Below are 14,520 nucleotides of genomic sequence, written 5' to 3' on the forward strand. Positions count from 1 at the left end.
CCTGCAACCATAATTAACGAAGTAGCTTGAATTTTCAGATTAAATATGAAAGATTTACCTACTAGCAAACCAGAGTTGAGTGGCTATGAAATCTGGACGAGTGTTGGTAAGAACTACAACAGAGATAGACACAGCAGGAATCTACCCCCTGCTCCCTGCTGCTTCTTCTCCACTCTCCCCTGCTCCTGGCCCTCCCAGCTATGGAAGTCTGTTTGAAAGGTTAAGGTATTGGAACCAAACTTATAGCTTTTGTGTTCATATTAGAAACAAAACTTTGTTTGGCCTCAGACCATTTGGTGGTTCTGGACTGAGTCAGAAATACAACAGGAATGCTATAGAGGGTGAGTCGTTGTGTGTTTTTAGAATTGGGGGATTTTATGGAGACACAAGCCTATGGGGCCTGGTGAAAGGTTTGGGAAAATAGATGTAGACACAATAGTTTTCTAATTCAATTTCTCATGTGATTTAGGCACCAGTCCATCAAAGCACTTATGTACATGATTAATTTTAAGCATATGAATAGTCCCAGTGAAATCAATGGAGTTACAATGGTATGAAAACTAGTGTTTTATTATTGAGCGGAGATTACCTGAGAGAAGATTCAAGTCCAGTATGGTCAGTAATGGGAGACTTTACTTTTATTCTTTTTTTATTTTTTAATTTGTCATAGGAAGCATTTTTACACTTTAAAATAGGTTTTGCTCTTTGCATACTGAAGTGGAACATTCCCCATCCATTCTTTCTTGAGAGAGGACAACCTCTCTCTCCAAGCCAGAAAGCATGAATATGTGGAGGGTTTTGGGTGTTTACTGTCTCCTCTACTGGGAGGAAAAAAGATGTTTCTTAACGGATCCTTATTCAGGGAATGTGGGAGAGGAATTTGAAAAAGCTAATGACAGAACTTCCTAATGATCCAGAGATGACTGCAGTAGATGCTCCACTCCCAAGCAGAGCAGTAGAGGACCAATCTCTTGCCCTGCACACCTAGTGGTGTTATATGTGCTACTCTTATGTGAAAGACAGCACAGAAGCAGCACAACACTGCAAAAAAGACTGATTTTAATCACAGCCATTTTATTTTTTGTTTGTTTGTTTTGGTGTACAAATCTCCTTTGTTTTTCAGAGTGACTCCAAGGACACAAATAACAGTCCATTAGGTCATAAGTGGCACCTTGGATAAAGAAATTCATTCTAATAGTTATATATAATAATACTCTGTATTAACTACTATAAATACTAACTTCAGCTTGTTGTAGCACTGTCGTGTAATGTACTGTATGGATTTTTTTAAAATTACCCTCTAGCAAAATTTTATTTTTAAGTTGTTTTCTTGAAAGTTTTAATCTCTATTTATATTTTGATTACAGGTGCTGTTCTTATGTGGGTCGAAGGGGGAATGGTCCTCAGGCTATATCTATTGGCAAGAACTGTGATAAATTTGGAATTGTTGTTCATGAGTTAGGGCATGTGATAGGCTTTTGGCATGAACACACACGACCAGACCGAGATGACCATGTAACCATCATTAGAGAAAACATCCAGCCAGGTGAGACAATTTGATAAGGGTTCTTAGGTTATATTATTTCACTGTTTATTTTTGTTCTACTGAAGATTGTAACAATTTTTACACTTTTTAAATGAGTCTTTTCAATTAAAATAATTACAATTGAAATTTTGAGTGTTCTTAGAAAATTCAACATTCTAATAAACTAGCCAAAATTAACATTTTTACATTTACACCATTCTTTTTATCTGGAGGGATCCAACATGATTCAAACTATATACTATATATACAGTACGACTAAAGTGTAATCATGTCTGGAGTGGAGAGAAACAGCCAAATAGACAGCCAGTTAAACAACCTGGAGGGACTCCAGGGAAAACCACTAGTCTTATGGAAAGAGCCGTGGGACCTTTCATGTTCATACAATGGAGGCAGGACTGTGGTTTTATGGTAAAGAAAGTAAAATTGTGACAAGGCTTGGAAAATGAACTAAACATGAGAAAGTAACAGATTTTTTAGACAAGGGAAATGCGGTGGATCTAATATATCTTGATTTCAGTAAGGCGTTTGATACGGTACCGCATGAGGAATTACTGGTTAAATTGGAAAAGATGGGGATTGAAATGAAAATCCAGAGGTGGATAAGGAGCTGGTTAAAGGGGAGACTGCAGAGGGTCGTATTGAAGGGGAAACTGTCGGGTTGGAGGGGGGTTACCAGTGGAGTTCCTCAAGGTTCGGTTTTGGGTCCGATTTTATTCAATCTATTTATCGCTGACCTGGGAACCAAGAGTAGGAGTGGGCTGATAAAGTTTGCGGATGACACCAAGTTGGGAGGTATTGCAAATTCGGAAAAGGATCGGGATATCCTCCAGGGAGATTTGGATGACCTTGTAAACTGGAGTATTATTAACAGGATGAAATTCAATAGTGAGAAGTGTAAGGTTATGCATTTAGGGATGACTAACAAGAACTTTAGTTATAAGCTGGGGACGCACCAGTTGGAAGTAACGGAGGAGGAGAAGGACCTAGGAGTCCTGGTTGATCGTAGGATGACTATGAGTAGGCAATGTGATGTGGCCGTTAAAAAAGCTAATGCGGTCTTAGGATGCATTAGGCGAGGTATTTCTAGTAGGGATAAGGAGGTGCTAGTCCCATTATATAAGGCGTTGGTAAGACCTCATTTGGAGTATTGTGTGCAGTTTTGGTCTTCCATGTTTAAGAAGGATGAATTCAAACTGGAACGGGTACAAAGAAGGGCCACTAGAATGATCCGAGGAATGGAAAGCCTGTCGTATGAAAGGAGACTTGAGGAGCTCGGTTTGTTTTCCTTAACCAAAAGAAGGATAAGAGGAGATATGATTGCACTCTTTAAATATATCAGAGGGATAAATACCAGGGAAGGAGAGGAATTATTTCAGCTCAGTGCTAATGTGGACACGAGGACAAATGGATACAAATTGTCAGTCAGGAAATTTAGGCTTGAAATTAGATGAAGGTTTCTAACCATGAGAGGAGTGCAATTCTGGAACAGCCTACCAAAGGAAACAGTGGGGGCGAAGGACCTCCATGACTTTAAGATTAAGCTAGATAAGTTTATGGAGGAGATGGTATGATAGGATAACGGGCTTAGTCAATAGGTCAATTAAGTGCCACACTGGTAATTAGTACAATGGGTCAATGATAGGATATTGTTAGCCTTTTTCCAGAGGGTATGGCTGGAGAGTCTTGCCCGCATGCTCGGGGTTCAGCTGACCGCCATATTTGGGGTCGGGAAGGAATTTTCCTCCAGGGTAGATTGGCAGTGGGCCCTGGAGGTTTTTCGCCTTCCTCCGAAGCATGGGGCAGGGGTCGCTTGCTTAAGGAGTGGGTGGATCGGCTTATGTGGCCTGCATCTTGCAGGAGGTCAGACTAGATGATCATAATGGTCCCTTCTGATCTTGAATTCTATGATTCTATGATTCTATGATTAAACACTAACAGAAATTGTTTTTTGACAGAAAATTTAGTTTTTCTCTAAGTAACATTTTTTGTGACAAGTCTCTGCTTTAAGTGGAAACATTTGCGTTTCCAACAAAAATCAAAAGTTTTCTGTTTTCAGTCAGAAAATGTTTGGTTTTTCAATGAAAAGTCAAGATTTTCCATGAGGGAGAACCTTTCCGACCAGCTCCATCCAATGCTTACTTGCCCTGGGCCTAAGCCTATTCACCATGCTGAACTATATTAGTGCCTAAGCCTCGCCTGCACCAAGCCACACCCCCTACTATATGTTCTCCTACTGATTGTATACTACTGAGTGTGGGCCTGTTGGGTGAACTCAGTTCTTCTAATTAATGCTGCCCACTCAAATAACACTGGCTAACTTAATTCATGCTGCCTCCAATAAATGAGTTTTGGGCCGCTTCCCATACTCCTAAATAAAATAGTTAATGCTGTTTTGCTCAACAATAAAGTCATGCTGGACAGCATTCTCCCTACCTACTCATTAAATAAATGTATGATCTCATCCCTATCACACACATGTACAAGTCCACAAAGCCCTCTGCTGCAGTCGCACACACATGACTATGTACCGTGATCATCTTGCAAAACCCTCTACTTCAGGTGGAAGAAATAGCAGGCCCCTGCTTGACAACCCTGCTCCTTAAAAGTGACTTGTATGATAGTCAATTTACCTAACTGTGAAGTAGGGAGGTTGAGATTATCTTGTCAAGATATAAACCTATGATTCCAGAGACTCTGTATTTCAAAGTTGATGTTTTAGATGCTAAAGGCCTGATATTCAAAACTTCTGAAGCCCACGTTGACATGGAAATATGCCTTTGCAATTTTGCGTCAAATTTGTATGCACAGTTATGATGATTGTATACACAAAACCAATACTGGTATGCAAATTGATATGTGGTTATCTGGCTAGCCATTTATATACCCAGATTTAAATGCATAAACAAATCAGGTTTACAATCTGGCCCGAACCATTGAAAGTTTTATTCTTATCAAATGTTCTTTGCAGTGCTTATCTGACCTGTTCTTGTTGGAATCAGAGTTAGGCTACAGAAGCTGATTTTGGCCCACAGAGACAGAAGAGCAACCCATAGAATATAAAAATTGCTACTTCTGCTAGCATGCAAACACTGTTCTTGATTCTACAAGCCTATGTTGCTGCAGATACATTTAGTTTTACAAATTATTCATATTTAATTCAGGTGAGTTCTTCATGGCACAGTAACAAGTTTGAAATACAAAATTATGTTTAAACTTCTGGGAGATAAAAATGGCTTTTGGTAAAATATAGATTATAATTAACAAGCAATTTAAATTGGTTTATCAGCAACTTTCATTTTTATTATCAAATGTGGATGATCATGCTGAGCATGAGAAGCAACATAATCTAAAGGCTAGGGCTTAGAGTCAGGATGCCTGGGGTTTATTCCTGGTTCTGTCTCTGACCTGGGTGACTTTGGCCAAGTCACTTCATCTCAGTCTGCTTAAGTATCATCATTTGTAAAATGGAAGTAATGATACTTAGCTGCTTTGGAAAGCATGTGGAGATCTACAGATGGAAAATACTATGCAAGAGCAAAGGGTTATATTTATTTATTAGCTATTCCAGTCACAACAGCAGAGCATTCTGCAAGAGACAACAGATGACAGCTATGATCTAATCTAATTTTGTTGTCACTTCTTTTATGCCTAATACGCACTAGCAATATTTCATCCTTTAATTTGCCTTATAGTAAGATCAGATTGTTAGTTTCCCTCTCCTGACAACAGGTTGAGGCAGAACAAACTTGCATTGTCAGTTTCTTTCTCGCTCTCCCCTCCCCCCTGACATTTTCTATTCCCTTTTATAATATAGGTTGACAATCACTAATCAGATTGTGCCAGTCAGCAAAACCTGCCTACTGAAATCATTGACACTACTCACAGTAATAAGCAGAGTTGGGCTCATATTGTGAAAGGTATTTAGGCACCTAACTCTCATTGATTTACATGGGAATTAGGCACATAATTATCTTTGAGGATCTGGGCTATATTTCTTAAGCAAAGGTTTGTACTAGAAGTGCTAATGTTGGCTTGCTCAAGGAAGGTCCATACCTTACCTAACTTTGTCCTTATTGCTCACACACTGATGACTTGATAACATGATTACTCCCTAACTTTTTCACACATGCACATAATTTTTAATTACATTTGCATAATAATACATACATAATAAATACATCCTCAGCAACTTTTGCACATATTCAGCATTGACACATGTGCAATGTGTTATGTGCTTGTGAGGGAAGTATGGGGTTGTAATTACATTTTTGAATTGTACTGTGAGGGAGATGTACAGTCTTTCCAACTGTTAAGGAAACACTCTAGTCAAGTTCCTTTTGATGATACAAACAGTCTGTTGCTGTCAGTGGAAACATCCTGTGTGGTCTAAGAAGGGTGCTATAACTTGGCATATCCTAGCTTTTTAGGATTTTCACTGTGGGAGAGGGTGTCACACTTAACCAACTTAAATCCCTTTTAAACATTTTCGGAATGGAATTATAATAACGGATCAAGTTTCAAAAGAAATATGAAGGTACAGATTAAACAGATATAGGATATTTTAGAGTCCTACAAAATAAATAGCCTAACAGGATAAAACCAAGAGAACTTATTTTTCAGTATATGGGGTTTTTCTGCTTTCATCTTAACATTGCTTTTGTTTTGTTTGTTAACCAATTGCTCAGTGTTTGTGCAGCAGTGTTTTATTTTGCTTTTAGTGCCTTATTTTACCAGATGGCTTGGGTAAAACAAGAATCTAAATTACACAGCTCTTAAAAACACACAACATAACATGCTGTTTCGAAAATCTCTTTAAACTAAGCCAGTCTCATTATGTTTTAAGTATTGCACTACATGCAACTGATGTAAGCTAAGAGTTAGTTTGTGCCCTGAAAAAGCCATTGTATGATTTCTTGGTCTTAAAGCAATATTTAAATATTTTAATTTGTTGTGCAATGAAGCTGTTAAGATTCCCACCATACTCCTTGGAATGGGACTTTGAGCAGGACTGGCAGAGAACAGACACTTCTCATGGTTTTTAATCTGAAGGGTTGAAAGAGGTTCAGACTCTTCTCCCGCTACCCTTTGAGTCCAGACATTGCACATATGCTCTTCCCTACTTCTGTGTGCTGCATCCTGGACTCCTATGTATGCTAAAAGGGGTTGGGTGCAGTAACTGCTCCTTGTCCTCCTTCAGGCTTTGCCTGTGATTGGTGGATTCATGTCACAAGGAGAACTTGTTGCCACCCGGACCTGCATGTGAATGGGTACAGTATTTACCTTCCTCCTGGGTTGGGACTGCCATTCTCAGGCCACCCGCCCTTTGCTTTGCAAGTTTCCACCTTCCTCCCTAGTTCCTAGCTGAAGCTGCTAATGCCCCTTCTTGTCAGAGCCTTTGGGCTTAGTCATCAGTAATTGGAGTCAGAAAGGCATTTCCATCAAGAGGAAATTGGCATGTGCAGTGAGGGTGTTTTTGATTTTCTGTTAGTGTCCAGGAGGTTTGGCCAGTATTGTTCATTAATGTAGGTAACAACTTTTGGCAGGAGTTCAGTGGATTTGGGTTTGAGCAAAGGCCAGTTTGCATATTTGTATATTGACAAGGACCAGTGGCTTTCGGCCGGGACCTGAGGTTGCTGGAAGTGAGCCTCTATTTCTTACACAGATCAGGACATCTCTCACATGTGCCCCTAACAGTTGCATGAGGTTAGAGTGGGAGAGATAGTTGGAAGTTGTGGTAGAAGGGGACTGAAAGGGTAGCCTCTACTTAAGCAAAGTCACTTTGGTAGCCAGCCTGTGGAATTCCCACTGAACAGCTATCTCGGGGTGGGAAAACTACAGCCCGAGGGCCGGATCTGGCCCCTCAGGGCTTTGGATCTGGCCCGCGGGATTGCCCCCCATGGCGCCACAGGCCCCGCGCCGCTCTCAGAAGTGTCCAGCACCATGTCCCTGCGGCCCCTGGGCGGGGGGGCAGAGGGCTTCATGCATTGCCCTTCCCTCCAGGCACCGCCTCTCACAGCTCTCATTGGCCGGGAACGGGGAACTGCAGCCAATGGGAGTTTCGGGGGAGGTACCTGGAGGTGCGACAAGGGCAGAGTATGCAGATCCCTCCACCCCTCTCCCCCAGGGGCCGCAGCGCTTCCTGGAGCAGCGCGGGGCCAGGAGCAGGGCAGGTATGCAGGGAGCCTGTCCTGGCCCTGGTGTGCACTGCTGCCACCCCAGAGCCACTTTAGATAAGCGGCGCTGGGCCGGAGCCCAAACCCCTCCTGCACCCCATCCCCCAACTCCCTGCCCTAAGCCCCCTGCCTGCACCTCGCACCCCTTCCTGCACCCTAGCTCCCTTGAGCCCCCTCATACACTCCCACCCCTCCTGCACCCCAACCCCCTGCCCTGAGCTCCCTGCTGCACCCTGCACCTCTGTGTACCCCAACCCCCTGCCCTGAGCTCCCTGCTGCACCCTGGCACCTCTGTGTACCCCAACCCCCTGCCCTGAGCTCCCTGCTGCACCCTGCACTTCTGTGCACCCCAACCCCTGCCCTGAGCCCCCTCCTGCACTCCATATATCTCCTGCACCCCAACCCCCTTCTCTGAGCCCCTTCATGCACCCCACACCCCTCCTCTGCCCCAATCCTTTGCCCTGAGCTCCTTCCTGCACACCACACCCCACATTCCCTCCCACACCCCAACCCTCTGCCTCAGCCCTGCATACAATTTCCCCACCCAGATGTGGCCCTCGGCCCAAAAAGTTTGTCCACCCCTGAGCTATCTGCTGGGTTCTTTGTGGTGAGGTGGATTTTTTTCTTCTACCATTGATGGCTAAGTTAGTGACTGTTGTGGCCTCCACATTTGTCATAAGTTGGTGTTCTGTGTCTTATTCACTTACAGTGCATAGGTGAATGAAACAGCTAATTTATATATATAGTAGAATAAAGTTAGTAGTGGGTGTTCTAAGTGCATGGATCTTCCTCCATTCATCCAGTTAATAAGAGAAGTTAACTATTCTAAAGATTAGATTCACTAAGATCCATGAGTTTCTGTGAATGGCATTGTAGCTCTTTTTCCCCTTCCCCCACCTTTATCAAAAGATTAATCTGAGACTTTGCTTATGACTCATTTGTAGGTCAGGAATACAACTTCCTGAAGATGGAGCCTGGAGAGGTGAACTCCCTTGGGGAACCATATGATTTTGACAGCATTATGCACTATGCCAGGAACACCTTCTCAAGGTTGGAGTCTCAGGTTATACCTTTTGACTTTTAATTCCATTCCTGTGTGTGAAAACTAGGAACCATAGATTTAACAATGGCATTTCCAGAACAGCTTTAAAATATTATATTCCTTCAGCAGAGAGTGTTCCAACAGAAGTCAAAACACAGCTTGTTGGTTTTCTTTAAATCCAACTATGTAGGATAATTTGATTACTTTTTTAGAAAGACATTGCTTAATGTCCCGACATGATATTCAATTTCAAAGCAGCCTTTTAATCTTGTTTTAATTTAGATTTAATGTAAAGATAACCTGGAAGCCTCATTTCATAACAGTTGTCTATTATTTTGTAAAACCTCATATGCTGCAAAAAATTAAATTTAGAAGAATCAAGCACATGAAATATTTACGTATGTGTTCCTTTCTCTGAGTGAAATTCACTTGAATACATAAAGTCTAAGTAATTGTGTACCCCTGTGGGTGTAGTGAGTGAGATGTAAGTCTGGAAAATGTACCCCACAAACCAGGGCCATGGGAAAGGGCTGAACTAGATTAGAGACTGCAGCTCATTCTGTGCTGTTCATGGTGTTAGTGGCATTAGACCCACACAATCAAGAATCCCATTGTTCCCATATTGGGAGCTCCCACATTGCTGCTCCACTGCTGGTTATCCTTGCACAGCCTGCCTATGAAGTTTGAGTGTGGGGAAGGGTCTTTCACCTATAGTGCTGATTATATTTCATACCCTGTAGCTCACCCACTAACCACCCTATATAAATGTTATCATTGTAATGCCAATGGACCCTACAAGGGTAAAGTCTGTGGAGGAAGATTCAGGTTCAAGTCCCTGCTCCATCCCAGACTTTGTGTGAACTTGGGCAAATTGTGTAGCTGCTGTATACCTCAGTTACCCATCTGTAAAATGGGAATAATAGCATTTTCCTACTTCACAGGGGTACTGTGAGGATAAATACATTAAGATTGTGAGGCATGCAGATGTTACGGTGATGGGGACCATATATGTTCCATGAATGGATGGATAAAGCTCAGTGGTACAGGAGACAGAGCTTTCTCAGGGGCTGATCCAAGACTATGGAATGAACTCTTACATGCATTAAAGACCATCATCAGTCTCACTACTTTTCACTATAAGTGCAAGGAACACTTATATGACCCACCTTCTCTAATATAAGCACATAGCAGCATGTACATTTAAAAAAAACCCTACCAAAACAGAACACTTCACACACAATTCTCCTCCAGGAAGATGATGAATGTGGGAATGAAAGATGTTGTTTAATGCACTATTAGAAGGTGCTCAAATGCTACATTGAGGAAGGTGGTATAAGAAGTTTTATAGAATAGAAAAGAATAACCATAGTCTTAGTGCTCTGTAATGACTACAAAATGAGGATTTAGTTTCTGATCCTAGTCTTAGATGCTCCAGGCTGGCAGAAACTAAGAGTATGTCTATACTACCCGCTGGATCGGCAGGCAGCGATCAATCCAGCGGGGGTCAATTTATCACGTCTAGTCTAGACACGATAACTCAACCCCCGTGCATTCTCCCGTCGACTCCTGTACTCCATTGCCATGAGAGGCACAGGCAGAGTCGACAGGGGAGCGGCAGCAGCCAACTCACCGCAGTGAAGACACCGCTGTGAGTAGCTCTAAGTACCTTGACTTCAGCTACATTATTCATGTAGCTGAAGTTGCGTAACTTAGATCGATTCCTCCCCCCACCCCCAGTGTAGACCAGGCCTGAGAGTGCTATAGGGAATTGTATCACTTACAGAAGAGAGTGTTTTGTATCACTTACAGAAGCCCTTAAGGCCCATAAGACTTGCCATTGATTATGTTCAGAGGGGAAGTTCTATTCAGTGTGGAACTTTAACATCTGTTAGTAACTAGGATTTTGTTTAGTCACCAGGAACAGGTCAACAAAGACCACAAAACTTCATGAAGTAATAGTCATAACATATAGATAAGTATTAAGACTATCAAGGGCTTGTTATTTCCATAAGCCTTTTTAAGGTGGTGCTGGAGAACGCAAAAGAGGAATAATTTCTTATTGTCTAAATTTTAAATTCTATGGATTGGTCATTTTCAGGTTATACCAGTGGAAAAATAAAATCATAGTTTCTTGTTACAGTTGCTGTTTTGTTTTACAAAAATCCGGCTTTGTTCCTAGAAATAGTTATTCAGATGGTCAGTTAGTACTTTGAACTATTTCTTCTAATATTTAAAATAAACGTATTTCCTGCAGTCTGTCTTTATGGAATAATCCCAGTGATGTCATGGGGAGTTTTATGTATGCAATGACAGCAGGATATAGGAAGAACATTCAAAATGGCCAGTTTAGTGTACTTCAAAAAGCAGCCTCTATTCCTAGGCTCGGATTTCTGCCTTAGCATACTGAGTATTATGAAACAACATTATACAGTCAATACTGATAAGTGGTAATACAAGATTTTAGCTTTCAGTGTATGTGCTACAAGTATAAATGAGTATCAAAGATAAGAAGGAAAATCTAGCAAAATTTTTAATAAGCCCAGTGACATCACATCAGAATTCAAAGGTTTTCAGACTCTGTAGCATGTTAATGGAACATATTTCTTTGTTCATAGTGCTCCTAATATTAATTTAATACTGCCATAATTAACTCATAAAAATCAGATTTAAAAAATATCAGACTTAAACCCATCAAACCAAGGACATTCTGAGATAAGATTAATACTTAATTTTGCTCTCTGTTACATCAAAGTCATTTGGAGTAATTTTGCTGAAGTCAAATGAATTAGCATGGATTTATATCATTGTAATAGAAAGCAGAATTTGGCTCACCATTCATGTCTTAGCAGCAGAAGGATAGCTCAGGGGTCTAACACACAACAGAAGAATGATCTTACTAAATACCCTTACATTGAAATATCTTAGCACAGTTTTATGAATTAAAGATGCATTGGCAACCTTAATTCTGAATTACCCTGCTTTTCATGGATGCAAGTAAGACCTTTAATACCTCTTTGAAACTTCATTTGGAACAGGGACTTTGGAAGAAGAATTTCTCAACAAGGCAATGTGTAATTGTTCATGTTGTTGCCAGGCAGACAATAGACTAAGCAAACAACAGATCTTGTCTTCAATGTGACAAGTACTAGGTCCCAACAATCTTTTCCTATTTAATTTAAATTTGAATAGGAAATTTCTGGGCTGTTGTTGTCTATTCGAAATAAAAAAGTAGTTGCCAGTTTGCATTAAAGCAAGACTATTTTCTATTATCATTGCTACTGTTTAAGCCATTTTTTCAACTTGGGGAATTTTTCTCTTCCATTCACTTTTTCTTTTCTTTTTTTGTTCCATATTTTGCATTTTACCTTTTTAATTATGACAAAATATTTATTGTTTATAAAATAAATATATAATATAAAACATGAATAGTTTTATAAAAAAAAGTCTAAGGTTTTATGAGTCGATTTTTGTTGGTTTTTTTTTTTTAGGGGTATGTTTCTGGATACCATTCTTCCTTCCCGTGATGATAATGGTATACGACCTGCCATTGGTCAGCGTACTCGTCTAAGTAAAGGAGATATTGCACAGGCAAGAAAGCTGTACAGATGTCCAGGTATTTCACCATAAAAATACACACACACACACATGCATGTTTTACTATGTTGTTTAAGAGAAATAATGTGTACAATTCAAGAATCAGATATAAAAATGTTGTGTAGGTGAGGACTGTGGAATTCAAAGCATTTACGTGTAGATAAACTGCCTGAAACTGAATTTACTCATATGACATTCTTGCTTTCTTTAGTTGTTCAGTGACTAGAAAAAACAACATGCTACTTTGTCAGTTCTTATTTATATTTTATAATTTAAAACCTGAGCTATACGTAGCTAGATGATAGTGATGTGTAGTGTACCACTATAATGGAACCTGAGTGTCCTCCAAAGGATCATTCTCAACATTTTTTGTGTGCACATAAGTATAAATGGAGTGCAGAAATTATAATCCTGCAGTGAGTTATATCTTCTAGACACATTTTGCCTATTCAGCGTATGAAAATGTGCAATTTAAAACTACACATTAAGTGAATTATAAGTGCACTGATAAGATCAGATACAGTTATGTTTCTATTATAGTCAGTGTTTGAATGTCATCAGCCTAGTTATACCAATTATTTTAAAACAATTTTGAACTAGAGTTATAGTCTGATCTCTCAGACACTGATGTAAATCTAGAGCAACTCATTTTAAACCATGGCGTTCAGTCCTTTACCAATGTGGTGCATAACAGAGATGGGATAGCACGCTGTGATTTCCCAATTCTGGGTTTGGCTGGTGGCTAGTTCAAATTTAGTGTAATTTAGAACAGCCTCAGGGGTACCACAATGGCCATCTACCAGCCAGAATTTGCCAGAGTACAGCATGCTCTCACTATGCCCCATATGGTGGGATAAGAAGGACATGATGACTGGGAGAATTTCCACCTGATTGTTGAAGCCAGTTATATGGCCACTTTGTACCACTTGATCCACAAAAGGACTCAGGATTGAGCCAATGGATTTGCTTGAGATTTACATTAGTGCCAGAGGAATTAGAATCTGGCACATGATGTTTGTATGCACACAACACAAAGTAAGTGTCATGAAAGTTATCAGATGGCTAACAGTTATACATTGATTTGGTGAATTAAGAAGTTCTTCCACGTACACTGAACTTGAACAAAGTTGTCGGGCGAGCAAGGAAAACATCTTCTATCATTTCCTTTTAAAATCCTTTCAGCGGCCTTCAAAAGCCCTTTAGGAGCAATTTTGAAAATGTTATTTGTAATTTTTTACAATATAAATAGATTATACTTAAGGAAGAGGCAGAAATAATTTCTTGCATAAATACATTATGCACTACTCAATAGATTGACAAAGAGTAAAATATGCACGGGGGAAGAGAGTCTTTTTGTCTTACAAGCACTTAGGAATTATATACACCTACAGACACCAGAGAAATTCTTGAAGACGAAGAGAGTCAGTAGAGTCAAGAATGCTGTGCGTTCAGTCAGTATTTGTGTTATCAAAATGAATGAAGTAAACACCTCATTATATTCTGACAATATACATTACATCTGAATGACACCCCAGATATACATTTGGTTTTTTTCAATCTATTTGGAAAAGAGGTAGCATGTGCCTAAAACTAACCTCAAAACAAATGTTCAGGGAAAAGATGTTTTTCTGTTCATCATGATAATTATTCATTACTGGTCATAGATATTGTCAGTGTTTTGTTCCGCAGTGATCTTTAGGTCTGCATGGGTCTCGCTTTACAACACCATGCAAAGTTTCTGTTTTGCAATAATATGCTTTGGAAAATAGTAGCTGCTATTTGCAACACTGATAGACATACACACATTGAAATGAATGGAAGTATTTGAATGAGTAAGAGATGCAGGAGTATGTCCCTTTTTTGTGAAACACTTTGGCAAATTTTGGGATGAAAGGTATTGTATAGGATCTGGTTTAATTGCATGAGTTAGTCCTATTACAATGAGTAAGAATGCTCATGTGAGTAAAGCCACAGGATTAGCTCTAAATGTAAAATATTATTTAATATAAAATGGTAAAAGTTCTCCATTAGTAAAATATTGAAAATGAAAGATGCTTAAATTGCAAAACATACAGCAAAGATTTCGAAAATTAATATCCAATAATAAACAAAATAACCTTCAGAAACTGGGTACACTATTGTGATTAAAAATATATTTCACTGCA

At 39.9% G+C, this 14,520-nt stretch overlaps 1 protein-coding gene across 1 annotated transcript in view; it reads left to right on the top strand.

The window, feature by feature from the left end:
* TLL1 (tolloid like 1) overlaps nucleotides 1-14,520 on the top strand; it is a 383,094-nt gene that overhangs the window by 301,620 nt on the left and 66,954 nt on the right. The window contains exons 11-13 of the mRNA XM_045020036.1: nucleotides 1,368-1,546; nucleotides 8,664-8,769; nucleotides 12,250-12,374. Coding sequence (XP_044875971.1) covers nucleotides 1,368-1,546; nucleotides 8,664-8,769; nucleotides 12,250-12,374 — 410 coding nt within the window. The remainder of the gene's footprint in view (nucleotides 1-1,367; nucleotides 1,547-8,663; nucleotides 8,770-12,249; nucleotides 12,375-14,520) is intronic.

The sequence above is a fragment of the Mauremys mutica genome, chromosome 5, assembly GCF_020497125.1.
Source record: "Mauremys mutica isolate MM-2020 ecotype Southern chromosome 5, ASM2049712v1, whole genome shotgun sequence".
Classification (NCBI taxonomy): Eukaryota; Metazoa; Chordata; order Testudines; family Geoemydidae; genus Mauremys; species Mauremys mutica.